Source organism: Lutjanus erythropterus, chromosome 6 (assembly GCF_056507025.1).
Source record: "Lutjanus erythropterus isolate fLutEry1 chromosome 6, fLutEry1.hap2, whole genome shotgun sequence".
In the NCBI taxonomy this organism is placed as follows: Eukaryota; Metazoa; Chordata; class Actinopteri; order Lutjaniformes; family Lutjanidae; genus Lutjanus; species Lutjanus erythropterus.
Window position 1 is genome coordinate 5567139 of NC_139322.1, and position 13488 is coordinate 5580626.

General features: G+C 40.4%; 1 protein-coding gene across 1 annotated transcript; it reads right to left on the reverse strand.

The window, feature by feature from the left end:
• Positions 1–7525: 7525 nt before the first annotated feature.
• On the reverse strand, positions 7526–9685 carry tmem81 (transmembrane protein 81). The gene is made up of 5 exons (XM_084722048.1): positions 9461–9685; positions 9208–9353; positions 8895–9010; positions 7758–7966; positions 7526–7600 (listed from the first exon to the last, which is right to left on the reverse strand). The coding sequence occupies exons 1-5, from the start codon at positions 9683–9685 to the stop codon at positions 7526–7528; spliced, it is 771 nt and encodes a 256-aa protein (XP_084578174.1).
• Positions 9686–13488: the final 3803 nt, after the last annotated feature.

Sequence of the window (13488 nt, forward strand, 5' to 3'; positions counted from 1 at the left end):
GAACATGCTTTGTCAAGTATAACTGAATAAATATCAAAAAAGTTTGTTTAGAATCATTACAGAATTACCTCAACTTGTCTTTTCAAATTAAAATCTCACTGGTCTAGTGATCACTGTACAAGAACACAGCTGATTTTGGATGAATCGTATTTTATAGAGAAAATCACAACCACTGAGCTAACTAGCTAACAGCAGCTAACTTGGCCTACAGCAGCAGTCAGGAGTTACTTTTGTGTCAAGTAAAGCTATCTGTCGATCAGGAAATTGTAAATCACCAAGACTTGTGGCACAGCAGCCACAAGACATCAGAGGGAAAACGTTGCATTCAGGGTAGTCTGAAACCTGAGCTTTTTGCTTTTATGTATGTTTTTCTCGTTATTTGAACCTTTGGCCACAATAAGTATGAACATCTGACACTGTAAGATTAATCATATGACAGTCTTGCTTATCTGCAGCCAGGTCGTGCTAAATGAGGTCTGCGATAACAACGTTAGAGATGTGACGTGAGCATCTGGAACGTTTTCATTCTCGCCCCAAGACCTCTGGTTGAAAGGCTGTTGATGTAAGCAGTACCTCGTCTTGTTCTCCGTAATTTAGTGTCCCCTGCTATCGGTGGTCATTATCTTGCCATACAACGTCTTTATAGTTACTGTCTTCAGCATATGCAAACTGTAAGCTGAATGTGAAGCCTTGCAGCCAAGAGAACATCAGTTTGTTGCACCGAGAACAGAAACAGCGATCGAAAAATCTGTTTGTGCGACATGCCCCATGCCCCAGGCTTTAATGAAGGATAATTTTACCAGCTGAACCTGATGAAACCCATTTGCATTTTTTGTTTTTTTTAATTCCACTCTTTCCTCTCAGGTTCATAACTTGGGAAGCATTTAACGTCCATAAATGAGACTCATATAATTAAAATCAGCAGGATTTGGTCTTTCAAAACATGCTGGTGGCTTTGTTCTGCAACAGTGATTTAAAATGTTTCAGTGTCACACTCAAACTGCAGACCTTGCACTTGGTATTAGCCTATAATATCTATATTTATTTGCAGTAGAGAGAAAAATTAGATTTTTGCTTTTAATAGTCTGGACCAGTATGACCCAGCCAGGGTGCAAACGCACACTGTGACGCAGCTACAAAAAGCCTCTGCCAAGGTTTCACAATCCTCTAAATCCTCTCTGTCTTCCTTCATATATTTTTTTAATGTCCTTACTTGAAAGTCATATTTTTGCTTGTAAGCTCTGATATTAATCAGCTGTACCACCCTGGACAATGAAATTTGAAGATGAGATTATGAGCTTTCTCTCCATGGCAACTGTTTTTAATTTCAGATGCAAAACAAAGAGACGAGAGAGGAGTGTGAGACACGCTGTATATTCAGGATGAAAGGAAGAGGAAAAAGGTCCTATCATGTTTTTATCAAACCTGAGAACTCCACCTGAGTGGGTGAGTTAAAGACAAAGACAAAGAGCGAGATGGAAGTGTGAGCTGAGGGAGTTAGCGAGACACAAATCAGCTCAACGACAGTGAACGACAAAGTGACATTAAAACTGAGTGAGAAGGACTGAGTGTGAATCACTGAGGAGAGATCTCATGTGAGAGGCAGAGGGATAAAAAAGAGATGACAGAAGCAGATGAGCTGTGTCACAGTCCGTGTGTCTGTGCGAGCGTGTGTGCGCGTTCAAAGCTAAAATAAAGGGGGAAAGATGCGGTGAATTACAGAAACGCACAGGAATAAAAGTACAAATCAAACTCGGTCCCTTTTCACCACAGCAGTCACAGAACTTCTGTATTAATGCCACTGAATCCACCTGTCAGTTTTGCACTCATGAACAGCATCCAGAGATATTGGAGCTACTTCACTTGGGACTCCAACTCACTCCCAACCCCCGAGAGGGAAAACCACACTTTTGCAGCAGAGCGCCGTGTCTTCAGACTTAAAGGCGGAGAAAGAAAGTTGAGTCTCATTCCCAGGTTGTCAAATCCAGACGCTTTGGATTGGTGGCTCAGGCCTAACCACTCAACATCCAACCCAAACCAAAGTGTTGTTTTTTGACAACCTGAGAATGAGATTCAATAATCAACTGTCCTTCTGCATCACCTACTCTCTCCTTTGCGATCGTGGCCCTTTTAAAGAGCCTTGATTATTAGCCTCGGTCCAGACCTTCAAATCCACCCACTCAGCAGGCTGTTTCTCTGGGACGGCACAGTGACATGTAGCGACGATTTCTCAAAACAAAAGACTGATCAATCAGCACTGCGGGGGGACTTAGCCAATCAGTGCCACGTGGCAGGATTAAGGCCTTTGTCAAGCTGTTAAGAGTTGCCAAATTGTGTGCTGCAGCCACTACAGACGCTGCTATTGAGGCCGTTTTTGGTCGACTGAAGAAGAGTGTGTGGATCAGCTCAGGTTGCAGTACAATAGTTTGGGCTGTGTGTTGTGTTTGCTGCCTCAGAAAAGACAAACAGGGATGAGCAAATTTCATGCCGGTCCACGACCTGTAGAAAACACAGTCAATCAGCTGGTCACGTTTGTAGCACACCTCTCTGGAAAGCTGTGGAACAAAGCGAGATAGCTCCACAGCTCCAAAGCTATTTCACTTGGCTATAGCCTGACTCGTAGCTGCTAAGTGGCTAATGTTTGAAGAAATACATAAAGAATCGGTTATAATAATTACATTGACTCAAAATGACATGAAGTTTTCACTGTAACTAGAAGGTATAGCTGCAAAAAAATGTAGTAAAGTAAATGCTATACTAATGCAAAGAAGACGTTTTTGAATTGAACTTGATGAACTGGTGATTAACTGGGGCAGCAAATAAATAAAAAGAACAAAATATAAAACACTAAGACTGTTTCAAAGAAAAAAATATTCAGTAATTTCAAAACCAAATTATCTAAAAGTCCCTTGTAACTCTGTCTCACATTTAATTAAATTTAATTTTCCGTTCAGAAGAAGAGTGTTTGTTAATCTCACCTCTCTGGGGCTCGACGTGGTCTCAAACGGCCAACATCTGAGCTCTTCATTGTTATTAAGAATGGTTTGTTTTTCAGAAAGACTCGTTGTGCAGATATCACCCATTTACTGATTCGATGGCAACATTACGCTGTAGAGTATAATGTGGTCTCTGATGCTACAGTAGAGCAGTAATTAAATTGTTTGTGCAGGGAGCACGGGGGAAAACACTTACATCCGTCAAACTGATGTTGTAAATATGGAAGGAAATGACGTTCTTCCAGGTTTATGGAGGGGGGGGGACAGGTTCTGTGAGGAAATGAATGAATTATTGTAAGCCTGTCTTCATAATTGCATTTGTGTTATTTCCCTGGAGTCTCGATAACGCAAATGAACGTCACACGCAAGCAAAGACGTCTCACTCCGATGTTATCGCCTTTGACTCTCTGTCTCAGCTTGATGATGTCAGCATCTGTAATTATTATGACTTGGCCTGAAACTGGCCCACATAATTCAGGTTGTTTCAGAATCAGCAATACTTCAGTGAGACAGCACTCCAGGACATACAAAAGTTTTACATTCAGAATTTGATTTAAATAAGACAAAAATGCAAAAATTACCTACTTATAATGCAGAGCAGCGTACTGTATTATTATGGAGTACACTGTAAAATTATTATGGAGTACACTGTAAAAACTGAATTCTCACTGTAACTTTTGTTAAGAGGTTCTAACTTAAAATGTTTTTGAATGTTGTGAATTTTCTGTCTTTCTTAATGATGGAAAAACATTCCCTGAAACACAAACATTAGAAAATAATACAGTTTTTTCTAGTCTTAAAATGTTGTAGTTAAAATTTGGTCACGTCTGTTAATGTATTGCGATGAGAGGGGTGAATGAAAATTCTGAGTTGAAATTACTGAAAACATTTGAGTTGGCTCAATCAAAATGCAGGTAACAGTAACTCTGCCAACTTTTGAGTTTATATGTTGTTTACACATGGGGCTGTAAGCAGGATTTTAGTAATACTTATGGGAATCATTCCAATGTTCCTCGGGTTCTACACACGTTCTCCCAGGGTCCTGTGTTCCCCAGCTCTGCAGAACAATGGATTAGGGGTTAATATGGAACATAGACATGTATAATGAAAGTCGCCCAACCGTTAACAATGTAGTTATTTTAACCCAAACCAGAATTTTTTTCAAACCTAACCAAGTTGTAAACAGTATGTCAAATATAATAATATAATATGTGCATGTTAGCCACCTTAAAACTAAGTTGAGGTTGGAGTTATTTTACTATGACTTTTTTTTCCAAATATGGCAGCTGTGACTTTTCTTTAATCCTCATCAAAATGCAAAACAAATCAAGGTTGCCGTACATGCCGCAGAATCTGACAAACCGATGCCCTTAATTTTCAAATTTAAGTTGATTCAGTCCAGCCCCACGTCGATGTGATGTTTCTTTCTGGCATTAAGTGCTGGCAGGGCACTGGGATTAGCTTGGTAGCTAACTTCATTACATTTACATTAACAGAGGTTGGACTGCACAGGTAAAGGGTGATGAAGGCACCACACTCAGCAGCCACATTCATGCTCTCACACACGTGTTTGTCTGCCTCTGTGTGTCTGACCTGTAGACAGACACGGCCAGAACAAGCTTCTCCATCTTCATGGTAACCAGGGTAACCAGTCCACAACTAATATTCATTCATTTATTTCAGCACTGGTGTAAAATAAATCACGAAAAACCAAACACTGCAGCAGCATAGGTTTGGAGAAATTATGTTAATGATTAATTATTAACTAATGAATCACCACTGAAAATTTAACTAATCAAAATCCCTGAATATTTAATCAGTAGTCTTGAAATGGCAGTAATTGCACCTCATTCGAAATTGTTTGACCTGGTGGAGCCATTTGTTTAATGAGGCAACTCAAACACAAATTGGGAACACTTTTGAAACCTGCACATTTCTGAAAATACTGAGGACATGACCTCAGAGTCCTCCACTTCCCCAGCACCGCTCAGTCTCCGCAGATTCATCATTTCATCTTCCTCTAATCTCAGCAGTCACCACCACCACCAGAACCTGAATGCCACAGGGGATTTATCTTGAACTCCACGACTACAAATCTCCCTGCAGAGTCTAAGCTCCGAAGACTTTCTCTCAAGACTTTATCATCACTCATCCTCTGTTATAACAAACTTTATTGCAGTCACTTGGTTTTCTACTGTTGCTGTCAAATAAATGCAGCGGGGTAAAAAAAAGACAGTGTAGCATCAAGTTAGACAACTTGAGTAATGCCTTTAAAAATTACTATCTGTATGGGACACAAATTCTTGGACATAGCAATAATTTTAAGTCGAGATCTACTTCTTTTTTTAAAACTTTTCAACCTGACATATTCTGAAGTTACTGCTATTTATACATGAGTATGATCAGTAAAATGTCAGCTGTAGTTTTAAGTATTAATTAGTTTTAAGTATGAAGAGAAACTTTTGGATTTTGCTAAATATGACCATGTACCACTTTAAACCAACTTGGTCTCATTAATGGTGAATAACTAATGCTTTAAAAAGTCTCTAATAAGACTGCCAGGTTGTGAAAAATCCCCTGAGATGGTGTTTATCCTCCACCAGAAGCACACTTGATTAATCTTAATGTGGTATCTGGACCAAAACCTATTGATTTATTTATTAATATGTCTATTACTCACTGAGCATAATGCACATGACAAATAAAGCCTTGTAATCTTTCCTATAGCGAGGACTTCACACAGCTGATCTATAGCGCCTTAGTGAATGAGTGATAAAGGATCTAAGAATATCAAAGCTGTCTCTGTTTTCTGGTGTGTAATGAGCATAAACTCTTTGAGGGTCCTTTTGTCTTTCTCCTTCTTAATCAGGTTGGTTCCTCCATGGCAGATGAGTCCCATCATGTCATGCAGCGTGATCGTGACAGAGGAGCTGATACTGAACCCTCGGTCCTTTTTAAGAACCAACACTGCCATCTCCTGGTACAGAGATGGATTACACCTGCTGAACTCACTGACACCATCCAAACCCTCCTGGAGCCGTTTTTTCTTGGTTAAAGGGATAGTTCAGGTGTTTTGAAGTAGGCTTGTGCAAGGTACTTAGTGTATTACCTACAGTAGATGTCAGTCGGTAAAACCCCATTTTAAAAAAGGCAGCAGCAGCACTTCTAGCAGGAAGCTAGACAAGAAGAAGCTACACAACAAGTTTACACTATATTTAGAATGATTTACTATGGCCTTTCCTACTGTGAAACTACTGTTACATAAGCCATATATCACTCTCTCTTGCTCAACCAGACCTCTCTGGTAGAATTGGTAGTTTTACTCCTAAAACACAGACTTAACTCTTAGCTTTTTGGGTCACTGCAGGGCCATTTTCCACCAAATAAGCGCTGTTTTTTGAACTGGTTCCGTTCAAAATCCTTGCAACCCTGGTCATGATCATTGTAATCAAGGATGTCATCGACAGAGGGCGCCACACGATTCACAACAAACTGTAAGAGTAAGACACAGCCACTTTGGTTCCCAAGGAAAACCTGATATTTTTTGGTTCCAGCTTGAAACCAACTTCTCAGGTTCAAGTTTTCAGGTTGCTGGAAATGCTTGGTTCAGTGGATCAAAATTAGGTGCTTGAACCGGAACGGGGCCTGTTCCCTGTTGGTCGAAAAGGTCCCTGTGTGACTTTGGTGAATCCAAACTAACCTTTCACAGCACAGAAGTCACACACTATCACATGTTTTTTAGATTTGTGTCAAAGAGCAGATACTTCTTATAGGGCTTTGTGTGAATCTCTTTGGTTTGAAGTTTAGTTTGTCTCAAAACATTCATGAATTAAGGGAAGTGGCAATGAATTTGCATCTTTTCTTCACGTCAACTTTGAGAGGGCGTAATCACAGTCTTAACCAATAACAAAGAAGTATGTGTGTCGTTGCCTCGGCAGGTGATGGCAACTCCCTCGCATTCATGTACGTGGGACTGGGCCTTTAATCAGCTGGATCAGAGTTGTGTTAAATTACCGCTGATGAAAACCTAACAGTTCCTGAATTTGCTGCTTTATAGTAAAAGCTTTTAGATGACATAATATTGGGACTTTTACTGTGAAAGAAAGGAAGTGAATGTGGTTAACCAGTGTTTTACAGGCACTCAACTCAGACAAGCTCGTATCAAGACGCTCCTAGATGCAGCTGCCTGCCTCGCTGAGCCAAACCGAGCCAGCACACTCATGACAGCGACAATCTTCTGGTTCAGCGCTCACAGTGAAAAAAATGTTAGATGCTAAACTGTAAAACAACGGCTGTCCTAGGAATTTTCATGATATTGTTGCCTTAGAAAGGCAGGGAACTGCGGAAAAAAAATGCTGCATGTAGGTTTTTCTCTCTCTTTCTGCAAGAAAAAATGCTATATGGACATGGCACCTCATTTTTTAGAACAAACTGAGAACAACATACATTTATTGATGATACAATTTTCTTTTCATCTCTAAAAAGTGAAATTGTTCGTGCAGAGAGCAGAAAGTCATGCCTCATAAACTTCACAGCATTCTCAAGAAGAGGCGCAGCAGGATCAGTACGAAGAAGAGGACTCCCGCACTCAAAGTGATCAGCACCTGTGTGTTCAGACACAACAAATACACTGCTGATGAATTAGAGTTAGATAATACCGAGTGAATTTAATTTATTTGGTTGTTTTTGTGTTTAATCTGGTGGGTGCACAAGATTTTTACAGAAATTTATATTTTTTAATAGTGTCATTGCATCACTTACTATAACAAACTGTTCTATGGAAAGGAGAGCCAGCCTGTGGTCATTCTGGTCTGACACGGTCTGGTTCTGCTGGTTGTCAGAGGAATCCCACTGGGCCAGAGAGCTTTCGTAGTCCAGATTGAGAACCCCGACGGGCAAAACCCGGACGCCCCAGTAAACTCTCTTCACCCTGCGGAAAGTGGCATCCTGCACGTCACACCGATATGTACCTAAAAATGACATGACTGGTTAATTAATTGGCGTTTTTCAAATTATGTGTCACCAACCAAATTTCAGTATAGCTTCTAGGACATCATTATGAAAGTGATTAAAGTTTCAACCTTAATTTGTCCACTGCAGCTCTGTGGTGGACTCATAGACTTATAACTAGACAGGACAATGCCGCTCACCTGTGCTGCACTATTGCAATGGAAATCATTTTAAAAATTGGTGACAGCATCACAATTTAAAGTCTGTAAGCCGAACAGCAAACCTTTTTTGGCTCATGTGCCAGGCGAACAACTCTCATTGGACCATTTTTGCCTTCACTATCTAGTTCATTACACTACATCTATGGGTAGACTTCTATGAAACAAGTGAATCCAAAAGTGGATGACTTTAGAAACACATTTTATGACTGCAGAGTCTTGCTTTTGGATGCTCATTTGTCAATTTCACATTACCTACTGATCCATCCCTGCTTATGAGCTCACCAGAACACTGAGTTCAGTCAGACAACTCACATTTTTAGAGTGTTTATTGCAGCAGCAGAACATAGATAGAGTTTGGCGTCTAGGTTCTGACCTCATCACTCGTCACAGATTATGTTTACACAGAGATGTGGAGGAGTGATGAACAAAATTCTCAGACCCCTTGTCGGAGCCTGCAGGTGGATGCCGGGGTGGTGGTGGGGCTGAATGAGCAGGCAGTGACGCTGATGCAAAGCAGCAATGGCCTTGACAGGCAGAGAGAGATGGGAGGTTTTAGCGGTTTAAACAGACCGCCAGATTGGAATGGTGCGTTTGGTTTGTACTACAGAGAGTGAGGCATGTCGCGCGTGATTGCAGCTTCAGTTGACTGCCTGAACTAGCTCACGGGTATGAACCTAAACCATGAACAAAGGTCAGAGTCTGTGAACACATGCATAGCTGTGTTTACCTGCGTCCTCCTCCCTGACGGGGTCCAGAACCACTCGGTCCAGCAGAGGGGCATCCCAGCGAGTAAACAGCGAGTCGTCAGAGCTGATGATTCCTCGGGCATGACGCCATGACACCCTGACATGTAAAAGAAAACACCCCTGTGAACACTGGCCTCTTTCTTTTTGCAATTTTCCCTTTGCTAAGCCCCGCCCTCCTTAGTTACTGTTGCTACGTCTGTCAAACTTTTAATTCCATGTTCTAGTATATGAGTTTCTGGGACTTTTTTCCCCCATTGAATCACCCCTGAATCCTCTCCCCTCTCTCATCTTTACCTCCAGGAGAATTTCCCCATGGCCTCCATGATTTCTCCCAGACAGTCGATCTCCACCCTCTGTCCCGACGTCACCGTCATCGTCCTGAGTCCACACTGCCACGACTCCTGACACTTCACCTTACGGTCACGACACTCCCCTGACACCTTCAGTTAATCCACATACACAATTCAGTGATCACTGTCATCAAAATCAGAGCTATCAGAGCATTTCTCATTTAGTCATTTACACGTTTAAGACGTCTCTGTGATACCTCTGCTCCATCTTTACTTCTCAAGTCTTCCATTGCTGCCTGACTATCTTTCAGTAAGCACAGGGTTTGAGTTTTCATGCCCAGCCCACAGGTGGCGCTGCAGGGGGAGCTGTCAACAATGACCTCCACCGGCACTTTATCCACCTCCTCCAGGTCAGCTGAGGTCAGACGATGGAGGAAGAAGAGGAGGAGGAGGAGGTGAAGCCAGCTGGTTGCTTGTTTCATTTTGATGTTTGATGGTGTATCTGCAGGAAGCAAAAAGTTTCACAATGACATGTATGATAAAGAAGAGTTTTGTGATTAAAGGGCCAGTGTGTAGGATTTAGTGGCATGTAGTGGTGAGCCTGCAAACACCTGTTTCACTTTCTCTTTCCAAGCTTTAGAGGTGGTCTGTGTGTTGTAGAAACATGGCAGTGTCCATGATTCTGTAGATATCATACTAAGGTAACAAAAACAAAATGATCCTTTGCCCATTGCATAAAACTCCTAAAGTTTTCAAAATAAGTTATTGTGCCTTAAGTAAAATATTTCCCAAAGCTAAGTCAAAGTTTAGCTGGGCACAACTTTTTCAGTGACGCGGTGAGACGTTAACCAATTGTCTTTGTTTACCACTAATTCCTGCACACTTAGCCAGTTTCCAGTTTAATTTAACCCAACCCTTTTTTCCTTAGGACAACATCAATTAAAAAATGCAGCTCGACGATCCATGTTGGCTGACTTTACAGTTCCATAACATCATCCTAGCATCCGAAAATTAAAATTTAAGGCAAACCTTAGCTAGCCTAAGTGGTTCTTTGCAACCAGGGATTACACACTACTAAAAACATACTTATGGATAATATATCACATTTCTACCATATTCTGCCAGTAAATCTCTCTAAATCTTACACACTGGACATTAAAAAGTTTTTTAACAGACTTTGATATCCACATTGTGTCAAAGCAGAATGGTTCTCCAACATATAGAAAATGCCAGCTGTTAGAAAACAGTGAATCAGTCTGCAGTATAAATGCACAAACCTTCAAAACAAACAGCACCTCGTATGACACTTTCCTGCCTCGGTGTTTGAAGGTCAACAGGTGAAGCAGCTGGTGAAGTCAAAGTGACTCACCCTCTTTATAAAACTGCAATAAAATACAAACTGAAGAGGCAAAAGATTGTTTGATGATGAGTCCAAATTGTTGCATCTGCTGGGTCTAATCATCAAATATGTTTTGAATTGAATGTCATCATAACAACCAGCGTTCCAGGCTGCAGGTTCTCTCCTCCTGTAGGTCAAAATGTTATAACAGTGTGCTCTCCACCATATCCTGTAATTTGTCTCAGAATTAACCACAATAAAAAGAACTTATATCTTTTTCAACAGTGTTCAACAGACTTTTGCAGTGGTGTTATTAATCATTTGCTCTTTATTTTCTTATTGTTGATAGAAATAGCTGTTCAGCGTATTTTGGCATGGCTTAATTTGAGGAATTGGATTTTTAAATCTGTAAATTAAATGACATACAAAAGCCACATTTTTGAAAATTTATTGAAAGAATTGTGTAAAAATAACATTTTAAACTGAGTCATCACACCTCAGAATATAGTTTCACACGGCCTTATTTACATTTACATTATTGTTAGAGTCACTTTCAGCACATAAAACAATGATGTAGCTACTAAAAGTTAAGAAACTGGATAAATTAGGTTGGTTTTTGATGGACATGTGGACGTCTATTATGGCAGTTCATTTTAAAAGAAACTGAACTGCCGAACCAGTGAAAACCACTTGTTGCATGTGGATAATGTTGCAGTTTGTAAGATGACCACTAGGTGTCAGACAAATGCCAGAGTGAAGGCACAGAGAAAAAACAGCATAACATACACAACTGTGCTGTGAATCAGTTGTATCCTTCAGTTCATTGATTATGTGGAAATAAATCGATCAGTCAGATTTTATTTTTGAGTATTAATCATGTGCAGTCAACTAACTGACAAAATAAACAAGAGACAATAATGAAAATTAGAATGTTTCACTAAATTCAATAAACCTGAATAATATATGAAAGTTGTTTAAAAGTGATTCACAAGGAAAACAAACAGGAAAGTTGCAGTCGTTATTTAATATTATATGTTTGTGAAAATAAATAAAATTTGTTGGTATACTGTAAAAGAAAAAGAAAAAGTTGAGAAAAGTCATGAATCCAAGACAACTTGCTTCATTAAATTTTTGAGTTTTAAATCAAAGTCTTATCTTTTGAAATAAATTAAAACAAGTTTTACCAACCTTTTTACTTTGAGTTTTCGAACCCCTAAAAAATCTACATTTCAAAAATTGTTCAGTGAGCTATTAAAAAATTGTCATTATTTGGATGTTTAAAAATTAATTATTTGCATCTGAAAATATTAAATCATTAACTAGTATTCCCTTTCACGTCAATGAGTTTACGCAACAATTACTGAAATACATTTTCTTATAATTCAGTTTTTTTAAGATGGGAAACTTTCTTAGTTTCTAAGTTTTCTCAACTTGGTTGTGTATTAAAATGATCAGAATCAAAAAAAATGCCTCACATTGGTTTGGTCCACTATGGACGCAGGTCTCTTTTGAATGGCAAAATATTTAATATATGAATTAAACAACTAGCAGCAAATCTAATGAGTTATTCAGACCATCGGGAGAAAGTAATAAATATACACAAATCTATTATTTTGTCATTTTAAAAATTGTGTTGAGCTCTCAGAGCTCTCGCAACTGTAATAAACACTTGTTTTTTTTTAATTCTTCAGCATGAAATTTGACCTTACAGTTTGACCTTTTCTTGGCAACTTCTTGGTGAAAACTTTTGACAACTGGGAAGCACCTAAAAGCACCTATACTGTCGGCCTCGTCCTCAGGTCCACTGCACTTTCATGGTCCATGGCTCCCCCTGCTGGAAGGTCCTGTTTTTTCAGGTCCAAACAAACATTATGCAGTGTTGGCACATTACAGTAACAACAGACTGGGTTTGTCAAGAAGAGTTATTTTTAAACCCTGGGTGGTTCTGCCACTGATACTGGGAAATGGACCAAGACACGAAAACACACAAACAGGAAAAACGCACACAAAGGGAGTGACGAAGATGAGTCAACATCCATGAGGGGCTGAAACATGTTCAGTCGCCAGTAACACTGGCCTAGTTGGCAGACTGGTAAAACTCTGTGTGGTCAACACTGTGTGTGTTTGTGTTTGTGTGTATGAGAGAGAATAAGGGGAACGAGGAGGCGGGACAGGACAGGAGAGGAGAGGTGTGAAGAGGAGGTGTTGGACGAAGGTGGAAGAGAATGAACAGGTGTGATGGGGGAGGAGTTGCAGAACAGCCCATTAAGAATTATTGCATCCATATTGGACGAGCCCACACCTCATTATTTGCATCTGATGCCACCATTCAGTGCCAATACAGGAAGTAGTGTGTTGTTTATGAAGGCTGGCAGTATCCAGAAAATGTTTTGTTTTTGAAATCCTGGTGCCATCAAATGTTTTATAACTAGATTCAGGAACAGGATCACACCACTCTAACTCTATCATCTGCATCTGACTAATTAAACCACCTGCGCCTCCTACAAACCCAAAGCAGTCATCTACCCATATAAAGACATCTAACCCTCTTCCATATATCTCAGTTCTCATGACCCACTCCCCTACCTCATCCTCATTTTTGTGGAGGCAGCTCAGTGATCGCTACAGTGGTCCCTCAACAAGAAAGGTCCCAGGTTCAACCTCATCCATTCCAGGTTCTTTCCATGGGGAGGTCACTTGTCTTCCCTGTGTCCACTGGGGTCTCTGCTAGGAACCTTGGGGGGCAAAGCACCAAAGGTCATCGAGATGTGCCCTAGCCCTACTGCTCGGTGTCAAATCGACACCCTTCATCCCTCTCCTTGACCCCTTCATCCCTTTCCTTGACTCCTTCATGTCTCAAACCCTGCATCTTTCATCCCTCACCTTGACCCTATCCCTCAAACTCCTCATCCCTCATCCCTCACGCCGACCCCTTTCTTTTCTCAG